Source organism: Leptosomus discolor, chromosome 3 (genome assembly GCF_034619465.1).
Source record: "Leptosomus discolor isolate bLepDis1 chromosome 3, bLepDis1.hap2, whole genome shotgun sequence".
NCBI classification, from domain to species: Eukaryota; Metazoa; Chordata; class Aves; order Leptosomiformes; family Leptosomidae; genus Leptosomus; species Leptosomus discolor.
The window spans coordinates 68,517,599-68,531,423 of NC_141393.1; the positions used below are offsets into that span (position 1 = coordinate 68,517,599).

The window sequence follows — 13,825 nt, forward strand, 5'->3', positions numbered from 1 at the left end:
CTGCTCTCCACGACTGCTGTGGAATAACCAGTCACGAGGCGAAAAGCAGTGCATCCTGATGCCATCTTTGGGGCCATGCAGATCCTGCAGCTACCTCTTCCTGCCAGACTGTCAGCTGAAGATTAGCAAACACTATACTGAGTGTCTGAGGTTCAGCAGAGGCTGCAAAAGTGTGGGGGGGTGTATGCTCCCAGCAGGCTGTACTAGGGCACTGACTGCTGTGCTGCCCAGCCCCGTGCTTCGCAAGTCAGGTATGAGCGAGTTCTTCTCAGGGTAGTGCAGTAGGATCTCTTCCAGTCTCCTGCAGCTTTGCTTCTAATCCGGATGATTTCCTCCCTGAGGCCCCACAAAGGGAACTGAATTATTCGAGGGGGGTCATTCCTGCCCACCCAACACTTCAGTGCTTTGTTAACCTCAGAGCCAGGTCAAACAGGGTATAGTTGGCAGGTTACTAAACAGCTGGTTTTATTCTCCCCTCTAGCTCTTATGATGTGCCACACTTGAGCGAAGCTGACGTCCCAGGAATTGTGCTGTAGCACCGTGGAGCTGGTGTGGTGTTGGACAGTCATTTTATTCAGAACTTGCTTTTTTCCTTTGGAACATGGAAGCATCTATTTTTTGTGAAGTCTGTCCCTTTTGATAAGCTCTTCAGCTAAAGCACTTATCCCCGGGAGGGCAGAGTTTGAATGTTACAGTTATGAATTTTATCATAAATGCATATAAATGCTTCAACTATAGTTTTCAGAAAGGCTGATAGTTTAATTTGCTATGGCTACAGTGAGTTCGATTTTTAATTGGTTTGGGGTTTTTTTATGTGCACAGGTTTTAGTTCAGTTTAAGGTATTGCAACTGGTGTTAAGGTTTTAGCCTCACTGATTATTTTTGAAGCTAGAGGAGGCAATTACGTTAATACCAGTATCTTTAATGCCGACGTGTAATATTTATAGCCACCTGTAGATGGTGATGTGCTCCACTCCGTGCCTTGGCGGTGCTGGATCCCCCTCCCCATCCACCTGAAGGAGTGAATTGCCAGGCTAGATGAATTGCATTTAGTATCCTTCTTATTTATATTTTTTTCTGAGCAGGTGGGATAACCTTGAAATTCTTTCTCTGTCCAAAGCATCTTGGCGGCGTCCCGGTTAGGATAAGTTGTGGGTGGAGTGTCCTGATGCTCAGTAACTTGTAGGGGTGCTGGTCTCCTACAGTAAGCCAGCAGTGGATACAGCTTTTAAGGTAAAATGCAAGTTACATGGGGCTTACCCACTTCTGCCCCGCACAGCTGAGTCTGTGCACTCAGCATAGCAGCACTTCCCAGTTGTGCTTTGGAGGGCTGAAGCATACCTGTTTCCAAAATCAAAGCTGGGCTTTGCATGGGATCCTAGAGCCTCCAAATGCCCCAATGGCTGCTCGCTGCCTCCGTGCACAGGAGGGGTTTTACAGCTCGGTGGAGACACGGGGGGGTGGTGGTGAGCTTAGCGGTGGTACCGACTTGCACCTGGGTTCTCCTGGGCGGTTTCACGGTGGTTCTGCGCCGATCTCAAATTCTTTTCTTGGCTGCTGGCGTGGGGCCCGGTGCCGGGGCGCACGGCTGGGGGCCGAGACGCCCCGATGCCATGAATGATGGCCCTGCCTGGCGCCCGGCATCTTTGTGCCCCCCCTGGAAACGGCCCCGATGAACAACAACTGTCAACGCCTCTTGCGTTCGTGGCGGCAGAACTTCAGCTGCGCCACCGCGCTGCCTAGAAACCGGATCGTTTGCCTCCCCGAGGCAGCTGTTGCCGGTGCTGCGGCGCGGAGGCCGGAGGGGCCGGCGGGGTGCGGTGCTGGGGAGCGGCGTTGGGGAGCAGCCCGGTGTGCGGGGGCGGCCCTGGGCACCGCTCCAGCCCGGCCGGAAGAGCAGCCGCTCGGCTCCCCTCGTAGCGGGGCGGGGGGGCCGAGGGGGCCCAGCGGAGCCTCTGTGCGGGGGGGGCGGGCGGTGACGCCCCGCCACGGCTTCCCCGCCCCCCCCCCCCCCGCTTCTCCCCGGCCGCTCCGACCGCCGGCGGCCAGGAAGTGAGGTCAGGGCTCGGGCGCTTTAAGGGCGGCGGCAGCGGCGGGCAGCCCCCAGAGCCGCGGCGGGGCCGCTCCCTGTGCCCGCCGCCATGGAGCTGCGCCGCTGCCGCCGCTTCTTCCTCCTCCTCCTCCTCCTGCTGCTGCTGGGGGGCGCGGGGGGGCTGGGGGGCCGCGGGGCGCTGCCGCGGGGGCCCCGGCAGGAGGAGCAGGGCCCCGTGGCGGCGGGGGGAGCGTGGGGCAGGGCCAGGTACGAGGCCGTGAAGAAGCACTTGGGAGCGGTGGGCGCTCTCTCCAGGCAGTACTGGCAGTACCTGGCGTGCAAGGTGTGGCCGGAGCGCTGCGAGGCGGAGGAGGACGAAGAAGAAGAGTCCAGTCCCAGCAGCCCGGGTAAGCCCCTTCCGCCGCTCTGGCCCTCTCCCCGGGAAGAGCAGCAGGCGCCAAGACCCAGCTGCCCCCAGCTCTGTGGACCCTTCCCGTCCCAGGGTCACTGCCCTGGGCATCTCCCGCCTTACGCAGCGCACCCCTGGGCCCCACGGCCACCTCTCTCGGCGAGGGGAGGGGAGCGGAGCAGGGCTGGCAGGGCGCTCCGTGCCCGCTGGAGCCAGCTGCTGCCTCTCCGGTGTTTATCGCCCCTCCTCACGGCGCAGGCTGCCTGGCAGGGCGGCGTCCGAGGCCCCCCACCTGGGAGGAGGGCTGCCGTTGACCGGGCTCGGCTGAGCGTCCATACGAAACGCGAAAAAGACACTTGGTGGCACGGCTCTGCTAAGACCGCTGCCTTTTCCAGGCTGGAGCTTGCCTCTGGTGGGCCGGGATTACCTGGAGATCCTCTCTGCCTGGTACTGTAGCTTCGGCAAGTGCTGCAAGACAGGAGACTGCAGGATAGTCAACAATATCACAGGTAGGTGCTGTGCTGTGCTTGGGAGACCTCAAGCAGTGCCTGTCTCTCCTGTCCGTCACCGTTTTCTCTTTTGTTGTTTGCTTGCTTGTTTGTTTGTTTGTTTTTAAAAAGTGTATTTTAGCAAGTGGTGTAAGTAAAGGGCATTTCTGAGTAGGGTGGGAGGGTGAGGGCCTGAGTTTCCCATTATTCGTTTGTAGTTGTGAGCTTGCAAGGGACCTCCCACACAGCGTACCTACCACACAGTGTATCTGCTCCGGTTTGCCAGCAGCCCTGCCTTCATCTGGTAGCTCCCAGGCATATGCACTGGGGTCCCAACTGGCCTGGTATCCAGCCCTGGGCTGGGAGGGTACACTAGACCTCCGTGTAAGCCCTGTGCAGGTGTCATTGCACTTTGCTGGCCCTGCGACTTCTTGTATCCACACCCTCTGCTGGGAGCTTACGAGGGCCTTTGGGCTTCAGCGCTTTCCACAGTCAAATACCTCGTCTGCTTCCCAAAGGAAAAAAAGAGTCAGTGGAAGATCGGTGTCTTTTTGCGGTCTGTAGCTGATGCAGGCAGGGTACGGGCAGCCTGTCTTGTTGACCTTGCAGCTTTAATGCCACTTCAGACTCCTCTCAGGCAGGCAACCCCACCAGCAGGGCCGTGTGGGCTTGGTGCCCTGCTGCCTTTTCTCCTCTTATTCCCCCCTGCAGCAGCAGCAGCAGCAGCTGGGTTTGCAAGTTAAACCTGAGCTCTTGCACTCTCTTTCCTGCAGGGCTAGAAGCAGACCTCAATGGGCAGCTCCATGGGCAGCACTTGGCCAAAGAAGTCGTCGTGCGGGCGGTGCAGGGGTTCCTGCAGAGCCCACAGCCAGAGAAGGCTCTGGTCCTCTCCTTCCACGGCTGGTCTGGCACAGGCAAGAACTTTGTGGCTCGGATGGTGGCCAGTCACCTGTACCGGGACGGGCTGAAGAGTGTGTGTGTCAGGGTGTTCATCTCGCTCTTCCACTTCCCTCATCACAAGTATGTGGACTCGTACAAGGTGAGAGCCCAAAACATGGTGTTGCTGTGGGGACGGTCTGGTGTACTGGCTCTAGCTGGGATGGAGTTCATTTTCTTCACAGCAGCCCATATGGTGCTGTGTTTTGGACTTGTGAGTAAAGCAGCGTTGATAACACACCGGTGTTGTGGCTACTGCTGAGCAGCACTTGCACAGCCTCAAGGCTTTCTCCTTCTCCCGCTCTGTCCCCACAGTCAGTAGGTTGGGGGTGCGCAGGAACCCAAGGGATATTCTGTGCCATTTACTGTTGTGCTCAGTAATAAAAACTGAGGGGAGGGGGTTTTGGGGTAGGAAGCCATTGCTCAGAGAATGGCTGGACACTAGTCTGTGGTAGGCGTGAGTGGTTGCCTTTGCATCACCTGCTTTGATTTCTCTCTTCTTCCTCTTTCCTTCACTTGTTCAACTATCTTTATCTTGACTCACTTGCTTTCTTGCTTTTGCTCTTCCTGTTCTCTGCCCTGTCCTGCTGAGTGAGAGGGGAGCAAGCGGCTGTGTGGTGCTTCGCTGCCAGCCAGGGTTAACCCACCACATCCAGCTCAGCCCCTGCACTGATGATCTGGTGGCAGTGACTGCTGCTGGGCTTCTCACACTCCTCCCTGCTGCTTTGCAGGCTCAGCTGAAGAAGCAGATAAGCGAGACTGTGCAGCTCTGCAAGCAGTCCCTGTTCATCTTTGATGAGGCAGAGAAACTTCATTTCAGCCTCCTGGATGCCATCAAGCCCTTCATGGCTCACTATGCCAACAAGGGCCAGGTGGATTACCCGAGATCCATCTTCCTTTTCCTCAGGTGATTTCTGGGCCCCCAAAGGGATGGGAAAGAATGAAGTGATAGAATTTATCCCCTAAGGTGTGCAATATGAGGTGCTCTGGCTGCTGGGGAGGGCAAAGAGATGTCTTGCTCCTCCAAGAGGTGGTTGCCTCCATAGCCGGTTTTGCTTATTGATGCTGGGCATCCACCCTGGGTACGGGGCATCTGTAGGAGGAAACACCTGAGCCAGCGTCTAGGCTTTGAGACAAGGAACTGGTGAGAGTCAGAGCTAGTGTGGTGTCACCCTGCACAGCTGAGCAAGGAGACCCCATACTCCAGGGAGCAAAGCTGGGGCTGCAGGTCTTGGTGGGAAGTTCTTGTGCAATGTGGCACTGTTAGTTGGGAGTGGGAGGTGGAGGGTTCCCACTGCCTGGCCGTGGCTGCGGGCTGAGGTGCCATCGATCTGCTGGGCTGTGGGGGCTGATCCTGGCATCAGCTCATCCTCTCGTTTAGTGGATTCCTTTCCCACCCAGAGGGAGAAAGGACTTTGGCATGTGCACATCCCGGTGCTGTCCCTGCCCCAAGCCTGGGCGGGATGCATCTGGACGGAGAAGTGGGACATCACAAAACCAAGATGTGAGGTAGGCATATGCCTGAAGTAGGCAGTGAGAAATGCCAAGGAGAGACAAGCATCTTGGGCCCCCTTCAATTTAGGAGTTTAATCCTTCAGCATGGCTCTGGCAAGAGGTGTTCCCACAGGCTGGAGGTGAGCAGAGCGTTCGTTCTTCATCTCCCGTTGGTTCTGCAGGGAATTTTCTCTGGCTATGGAGCACCTGCACGTGTGCCTGATGCTTGAGGAGCTGACCACATTTCAGTCCTACCTGCGTGGGCAGGAGCCACAGTGGACGGGGCAGATTTTCCCTTGTTGCTTGGGGCAGGGTGGATGTGCTGCCAGCTGTGCTGAGCTGACCTTGTGTCCTACCTGGCAAGCCGTGCGGGGGTGTGTGTAGGGGGATGTCAGCCCCCTCGTGCCACCAAGCAGCGGGGAGCAGGGTGCCTTGAACTGCAGCAGTGTGTAATCCCGGGGGGGTTCATCGTACCCAGTGGCAGTGTGACACAGACCTGTTGGAAGAGAGCTGGCTCTGCCCCAGAGCTCCTTTGGACACTGGCCTGCTCCTACAGCGTTGGCCAGGTTTGGGGGATGGGGTGGGGCTGGCTGCCTGTCCTCAGCCAAAAGGTGCTGTTTCTCCCATGGTCTGGGTAGGAGCAGGATCGGTACAAGCTGTTTCCCCCCTCAACAAGGCGGTGGGCTGGAAACAGTGGTGGCTTTTTAGTTTTGCCTCCCCTCCGTTTGGGGAATGGGTCTAGAGCCTCTGACACAAGGTGGGTGCAAGATCTGTGTCTCCCAGTGCCTCTCTGCCTCCCACCTGCACAAGTTCTGCAGCCAGCTGGTTCCCAGTATCGCCAGCTCACTGGTGGCAGGGTATTTAGGGCTGGGGGCTTTGACCGAGGCTGTCGCAAACCCCTTAGCAGCACTCGTGGGCTGCCTGGCACTGACCCGCTTTCTGAGGCGAGGGGCTGCCCTGGGAGCCTCAATGACTGTCAGGACCTCGCATTCCCCACCACAGAGCTGCCCCTACGGTGGGTGTCCAGAGGAGTCCTCACATGGGAACTGCGCTGCTTTTCCCTCGGGCAGGGGATGCTTTGCCAAGTCCTGGGCTGCCCTTGAATCCCTGCCCTGGACCTTTGCTTCTAGTGGGACTCCTGCCATGTGCTCTGCTCTCTAACTTGGACTTTCAGTGGTGGCTTGTTGAGTTTGGTGTGGAGCCAAGTGTCACCTGCAAGGTTGATGGCGTGCCAGCCGGGACAGGGGACTGATGGAGAGGGAGGATTCTGCTGGCTCCTGGTCCTACCCTGGGAGAGAAAGCAGCTGCCTCAGGGTCTGAGCTGGCAAGGTGGAAGATAGCTGTGTAGATGTCTATAGAAAGGGGCTCTTTGGGAAGAAAGGTGGTTCCTCCATGTGCTAATATTTCAGGTGCTGATCCCACACAGCAAACCCTTTGTTGCTAACAGGACTGCAGAGGTTTGTCTGTAGGGGAGGCTGCTGGCAGCTCTCAGCAGTTCATCTCCAGGGGCACAGCTGAATGACTTCTCTTCTGTGTCCACAGCAATCTTGGCGGCAACACCATCAATGAGGTAGCCTTGGACTTCTGGCGAGCTGGCCGGGTGCGGGAGGAGATCTCCATGGAGTTCCTGGAGCAGCGGCTGCGGCTGGAGCTGCAGGAGCCTGAAGGTAAGAGCCGGGCTTGCTTGCGGGATGCTGTGGGCAGGCTGCCTGCCAACCTGCCCCTCTGCGCTGGCTTGAGTCCCATCCACCTCCTGCTGCACAAGTGTGTGTGCTGTGGAATAAACCTTTATTCCAACCCCCAGCCCGGGGTTAATTGCAGCGTGAGCCCCTTCCTTCACCCGCGTTAGCACAGCCCCACGAGCAGTGAGGCACGTGAGGGAGCTGTGAGTCCTTCTTGCCCCGCTGAGCCCTGACGATACCAGGTTGCAAGAGGCAGCCTAACACCAGGGGAGGTATTAAGGCTTCTCTGGGGATTCAGGCTTCTCTTGCCCGAGATGGACAAGCCATAGCGACGTTCTGTGTTCAGACTAAAAGTGCTGGCCGTCTCTTTACAAGCGGGTGTGTCTCTCCCACCCCACATGGCTAGATGAGCCAAGACAGCCCCCTCGGAGAGACCAGCCTTGCCTTGCACAGGGATGACAGCTCTCAGATGAAGCTTCTGAAGTTTGGTTTTGTCTTGCATTTTGCTACAGAGAACGGTTATGCCCGCAGCAACCTCCTCAAAGACAACCTCATTGATTTCTTCGTGCCGTTCCTGCCCCTGGAGTACCACCACGTGAGGCTCTGTGCACGGGACGCTTTCCTGGCCCGTGGACTTCCATACACCGAGGCAGCCCTTGATGAGGTGGCCAGGATGATGGTGTTTGTCCCCAAAGAGGAGAAGCTTTTCTCTGCACAGGGCTGCAAAACTGTATCCCAGCGCATCAATTACTTCCTTCCTTGAACACGGGTGGGACTATACCAGTGGTGAAGGTGGGTCCGCACACTAGGAGCTGCTCTCCTTGCACAGGGACAGACGCTTAACCCCTTGTTACTCCAAAGGCTGTTTGTTGCAGGGACGGAGGCACACCCTGCCCAGCCTTTCTCCTGGGACATGGGGACAGCCTGTGCTTGGCTGCGTTTGAAGCCTGCCTGGTGTTTTTAAGTCCCTTCTTTTAGCCGGTAGTAGCCTGAAGTAGTGATTTGGTTGTGCTGACAGGCGCTTTGACATGAGCAGAGATGTCCAAGTCCTTGGTTTGTTAGCATGTAATGATGACGGCCGTGGACAGACTGGTCCTGTTGAGACAGTCCAGCAGAAGCCATGTCCTCATCCCTGTACCCAGTTTTCTCAGAACTGTTTCGCTGGAGCTGAGGTTTTTTTTTCCTCTGTTGCTCTCCTGCATTCACAAGGCATCTGCTGCTCAGGGCCGCACGTGTCAGGATCACCATTGGTGCAGGGAGGCCCTTGCATAGAGAAAGTGACTGAATAATCTCCTCTGGAGATGTCAAATCTGTAGCCTCTCGCTTTGAGTGTCCCTCTTGTTGCAGTCTTTCGTTGTATGGAAGCAGCTGCCGGGATGAGGTGAACTTCTGCTCAAAGTATTTTTTTGAAGCAGTTTGGTGAAGAGCCAGTCTGCTTCACTGCAAAACGAAAAAAGGGGAGACTAATGCCCCTTTCAAGGGCAAAGGGCGGTTGGGGAGGATGGTGGCTGAAGGAATGGGCTGCAATTGAATTCAGGTTTTCAGGGATGCAGTAAACTTCGGATATTTTTTCTTTTCAGTATGTTGCATGCTGTGGCTTTTTGGCTGGTATCAGCATTACTACACTAAGGGGCTGTTTGCTGTCTGGGTACTTGCCAGGTGATAAGTATGTTACAGCAGGACCAAAAATTTCAACAGTGTTACGGGAATCACTTTGTGACCTCTGGGTCAAAACTCCCTTCCAACGCAGCTGGGTCGGGGCGATGGGGTGAAACGGCACCCGCCAAGGACAGGGCTGAGCTCCCTGGACACCCCATGTGCGGACCTTTGATCTATTTTAAGCTTTGAACCTCTCTGCGGTGCCAGTGATGAGCAGCACGACCTCTGGGAAAAGATTGACCAGACACGCTTACTAGTCCTGCAGACTCTGAGTTTGCGTTTCGCTCCGGGCACGCTGGCTCTGTTATCTAAGGAGGCTTCATAGTCCAAGGCAGAAGATGAGCCAGGTGCTTTCTCACTGCTCAACTCACACAGCGTTAGTTTAAACTTGCCGGTTGTCTCCAGATTGGACCTTAGGGCCTGAGCCAGCGTGCGCTGGTATCGGGTGTTTCTGAGACTTGGTTTATGGTTAATCTCTTGTTCACAAGTGTCAAGCCTAAGGCTTCAGCCTGGGAAACTTCAGAGGGAGATGCAGCCCGGGAAGTCAGCGGGGGAGTGGAGGATGCAGCCCCACAGCTCGGGTTGTGTTTTGTCACCTGGGCAGAAAGTTTAGAAAGCTGTCAGTCAGTTGAAGGTTCGTTGCTTAGAAAGCTGTGTAAGCCCAGATAACCTGGGGTTTTTTAAAAATAGAAAAGAATCTTCAGCTGTCCAGGTTAGACCGATGCCGCTGGGAGCGGAAGGGAGTCGCTGTCAGCCATTTCACCAGTGCGGGGCTGGTGTGAAGGCGGCATGTTTTAGGTGTTTCTTACGCTGTTACTGATGAAGGAGGTGGAGGTGTTACTAATGAGGGCAACTGTCAAACTGATGATGGAAGGCCTGGTGCTCTGCCAGGTCATACGTGCACCTTTCAGAATTAAGTGAGCATTTGATTATGCAAATCCCAACAGCAAGAACCGCTCTCCTCTGACCACTCCATGGCAACATTAAGTTTGATTTTTAAAGGCATAAATAAAAATACTGCTTTTTGTTGCAATCTGGCAGAATTAAATTATTTCCCTTTTTAACAGGTTTATATAACCTTGTCTTTTCTACCCAAAATAACAAACTTCAGGTTAGTACTGAGCAGCTTCAAATATTCCTTAAGAAAAAAAAAGCAGTGTACTCAAGTGGTTTTTGCCAATAAAATATTGCAACCTTTATTTAAAACAAAATGCAAATTGGCAAAACTTTGTGGAACGACAGGCAAAGAGGCCCTTCAAAGGGCCTTATTTACATCAAGTTTAACACTGTTCGCAGTTCACAGTCAGACGATAGTGAGAGAATTAAATTAGAAAAACAACCAAAATATATTACAATAACAATTAAAAACAAAAACAGTTGACAACACTGGTAGAGTGATTGGTGATTAACGTGTTTCATTTTAATCCACTCCTGCCCTCAACGAGTTCACTACTGACACAAACAGCGTGCCGAGCCGATCGGGCTTTACCTCCCGTGCACAACCGACACATTTGGAAGAATGACCTCCTTTGGTACAGACATTTCTTACTGTGTAGGTATTAAAAATTAGAGGTTATGGGACACCTGACATTTCCTACCACCAGGGAGTAGGCTGACTGTTTTGTTCCACGCTACAGGCAATGGGAGTGCAACCCCAGCGCCCAGCCGTGGCACCGCGCTGCGGGGGGAGGTTTCTGAGTATGCTGGAGTCGCTACCCTTTGGTTTTCCTGCCAGCAGCAGGGCTGGGTTGAGCGTTTTGAAGAGAAGAGAGCAGCCTGTTATGTTTGCAAAAAAAGATCCTCCGGATTCATCAGGGCTTGTCGCAGCTGCTGATGCCCAAGAGCACCGACAAGCAAAGTGCGGAGCGCCTCGGCTGCTGGGGAAGCCTGCCTTAGGCAAGCAGTACGGGCATCAGGGTCTGGATTTCTCCACTCTGGCTGCACGGCATAATCCATCCTACCTGCTCGCACACCCGCTGCCTGCAGAGAGCAGTGTGCCATAAAATTTGCACAAGCACACCTGACCGGATGTCAATGTGTGTGTTTGACCGTGTCTCACTGACACAAGGCCGGTGGTGGTCATGAGAAATGTCCTGTGTGAGGAGGACAGGAACACACAGCCCCCCCCCCCGCTTCCCCGTTGTGTTCTGCATCAGCAACACTGCTCCATTCAGTTCTGCTTTCCCAGCGGCTAAATTTGATGCAGTCCCAAGACCCAGACTCTTAATTCAGCTTCACCCCTGTCTGCACTAATGAAAAACTTGATTAAACCAAAGTGCTGCCAGTCATACAGCCGAGTGCACCACTTAGGGTGTTAGAACGGGTGCACCGTGCAGGAAGAGGCTTGCACCTGTGAGTCGGCTAATTCCCCACAGTGGCTAGGAAGAGAAAGTGCCCCACGTCAACTCACTCGTGTGAGCGCATGCTTTGTGCTTGGCAATTGCCAGGCCCTATGTGATGCCATCCCCTGTTGCAAAGACTACCTCAAATTCTAGCCCATACTAGTGCAAGTGAGAGCCTGGCTGCAATTGCATCCTTACCCCACGAGGCCTTCTGACAGTGATGAGGAAAGGAAACACAACTGGAGTTTATGCCTTGTCCCCCACCCTAAACAGTGGAGCAAGACGTGCTCTTCACTGGGACAAATAATGGGGCTTCACCATCCTTACATTACTTTGAACATACTGTGCAAGGCTGAGAGCGGAGAAGCTGCTACAGTAGAGCCCGTCAAGGCTGAACAGAAAGCCAAACCCTGCAAAAGCGAGAAGGAATGGTAACGATTTTAAGAGAGCACCTGTGGAAGGAAGAACAACTGAATGGTGACTTAGAGCACGACAGCTTTCCCAGGTATCATCCTTTTGCCTCGCTGCCAGAGGGCAAGGAAGAATTCCAGTTTGGGAATAGAACACTGTTGAGCAGCAGAAGCAGCACCAATTCTGCAGCCTCGCATTCAGGGGGAAAAAAAAAAAAACCCAACCACCAACAGTTGTCAAGTCAGCACTACCGCTGCCACCATCTACCTACCGGATGTAAGACAAGAGGTAAGGGCAGAAAACACTCTCTGTAGGAGTGATGAGTGTTCTGTGTTCTTCCACCCCCAGGAGGGATCAGAACTGAATGGGCTTCTGTGTTGCTCACACGAGGCTGTGGAGTCTCCATCCTTGGAGATGTCTGGACATGGTCCTGGGCAGGTGGCTTTAGATGGCCAGGGGGAGGTCGGGCCAGGTGACCTCCAGAGGTCCCTTCCAGCCTCAGCCACTCTGTGACTCCATAAAAGCAGATGGCTGCTTCAGCTGCGTTACTGCCCTGCTCTGTCCCACTGCCCATCACCTCTGTCAGGCGGGCAGGGAGGAGAAATCAGGGGGCAACTGAAAAGAACTGCGGATGACCAGTAGACAGAAACCAGTCCTTCGTTGGGGCACAGTTAGTTTCTTCAGAAAGGGCTGAAAGAGGGGAGTTTTAGTAATTAGAAATTCCAGGAATTGTTTGCTATTCTATCACTTTTGCTGGAGCTTTTTGGGAAGATTGGCATTCAGGAAAAAAAAAAAAAAGAAAACAGCTTCTTTCAAAATACTCATCAGAACTGGACTAACAGCCTTAAAATTTTCTGGTTAAAATACCTTTCCCCTGAGAATCATTTCCGTTTCAGACCATTCGTTCTAGGCTGAGTAGTAGTACAAGGATAAAACCACGCGATTGTCTGCCAGGGCAAACAAAGACCTGCCCTTCTGCCCCGAAGAAAGCTCCCATACCTTTTAAATCCTTTTGATTGTTTGAAAGGCCACGTGAAGCAATACCACAAGCCTTCTTCCCTTTGCAGGTCACCTTTCCAAAGGCAGTTAGTTTGGTGTGCAGTGATGCACACCTTCAATAAAGATGACTGAAAGAGATAAGGTAAACCACAAAAGCCCTCAGTAAAGTCTGCAAGATAACAGTTTGGAACTCTGCCTTACAGCTGAGCGTTGCTGTGACAGAGCCCCGGCCAGGCTCCCCCAGCCCGCTGACCTGAGGGCTGCAGGAGAGCCTGGGCAAGCTGAAGGTCCTACTGCAGAACTAGACAGCTGGGTAGGCTTGGTACTGCTACGTCAGGATGAGTAACCCACACGGTACTTTCATTTGTCTCCGCTTAGGTACCAGCTCATGTGAGCAAAACTGACTCGTAGGAATAATTAATTCACTTTAATGCCTGTCAGTTGGGGTGGAGGGGTTGTGTGTTCCCCCTCCCCCCATTTCACTTACTTGGACAGTGAAGCTCACATGGTCCATTCTACCTCACATACTGACCCACCGGGGTGTGCATTCATGCACTGTGATACAACTTTGTTTACCACAGACCAGTAATAAAATGAAGATTCTCAGACACTAGCCCATTTCTAAAGATTTTTCAGGCCTCTGTCTTGCTATACTCCATGGGAAAAAAAAGGGACACTCACTGAGACAGACCAGCCTACTTCCAAGCACCAACAGGGCAATGTTTCTAAACAGAAACAGAAGTGCCCATCTTCTAAATTCACACCTGTGCCCCAGCTCAACTCTAAATGCTAAAACTAAAAGCAGCAGTCACACTTTAAAAACAGGTTAAAAAGGCATTTTAGCCAAAAATAAAAGATTTAAGGTGCAAAGCAAGCGAGATCCTCTGTCATCACCAACAGTGTGAAGTGAGCAGCAGCATGCAGGGTAATGTGTATTTGGAGCCAGCTATCAGGCCTGTTTTCTTCCTCTTGCAAACCAACAGTCAGTTGAGGTCTTCCTACTTGCCAGTACATTTACATCTCGGGGAGTTGTGCGTATATGCAGAAGACCAGCTTTTTGAGGCCACAACAGTCTACAAACAGCACTAGGACCAAGGCAGACAACTTCAACCACATGACTGCTTTTCATTCTGGGATTGTCAGTAGGCATCAGGCATCAGAGACCCAGTGGGAGCCCTCCGACACGGAGCTGTAACATCTGTTGTCACATTTCAGGCAGAGGAGTCTGCAGTTTATGTGCGTGTTCCCTACACCATAGCAAGAGATTTTGGCCTAGCCTATCTTAAAGGAATATATAAAAAAAGATGGCTGTGGTTCCCCTGTGTGCTGCCATACCTAGTCACCAGCATATGCAGGGAAGCTGAAAGCCTGCG

The 13,825-nt window shown here is 53.6% G+C and overlaps 1 protein-coding gene across 1 annotated transcript; it reads left to right on the forward strand.

Annotated features, from left to right (window-relative positions):
• Positions 1-2,141: 2,141 nt before the first annotated feature.
• On the forward strand, positions 2,142-8,620 carry TOR3A (torsin family 3 member A). The gene is made up of 6 exons (XM_086463042.1): positions 2,142-2,439; positions 2,837-2,950; positions 3,703-3,968; positions 4,597-4,772; positions 6,902-7,026; positions 7,554-8,620. Exons 1-6 carry the CDS (start codon positions 2,142-2,144, stop codon positions 7,802-7,804), a joined length of 1,230 nt encoding a protein of 409 aa, XP_086319168.1. The 3' UTR covers positions 7,805-8,620.
• Positions 8,621-13,825: the final 5,205 nt, after the last annotated feature.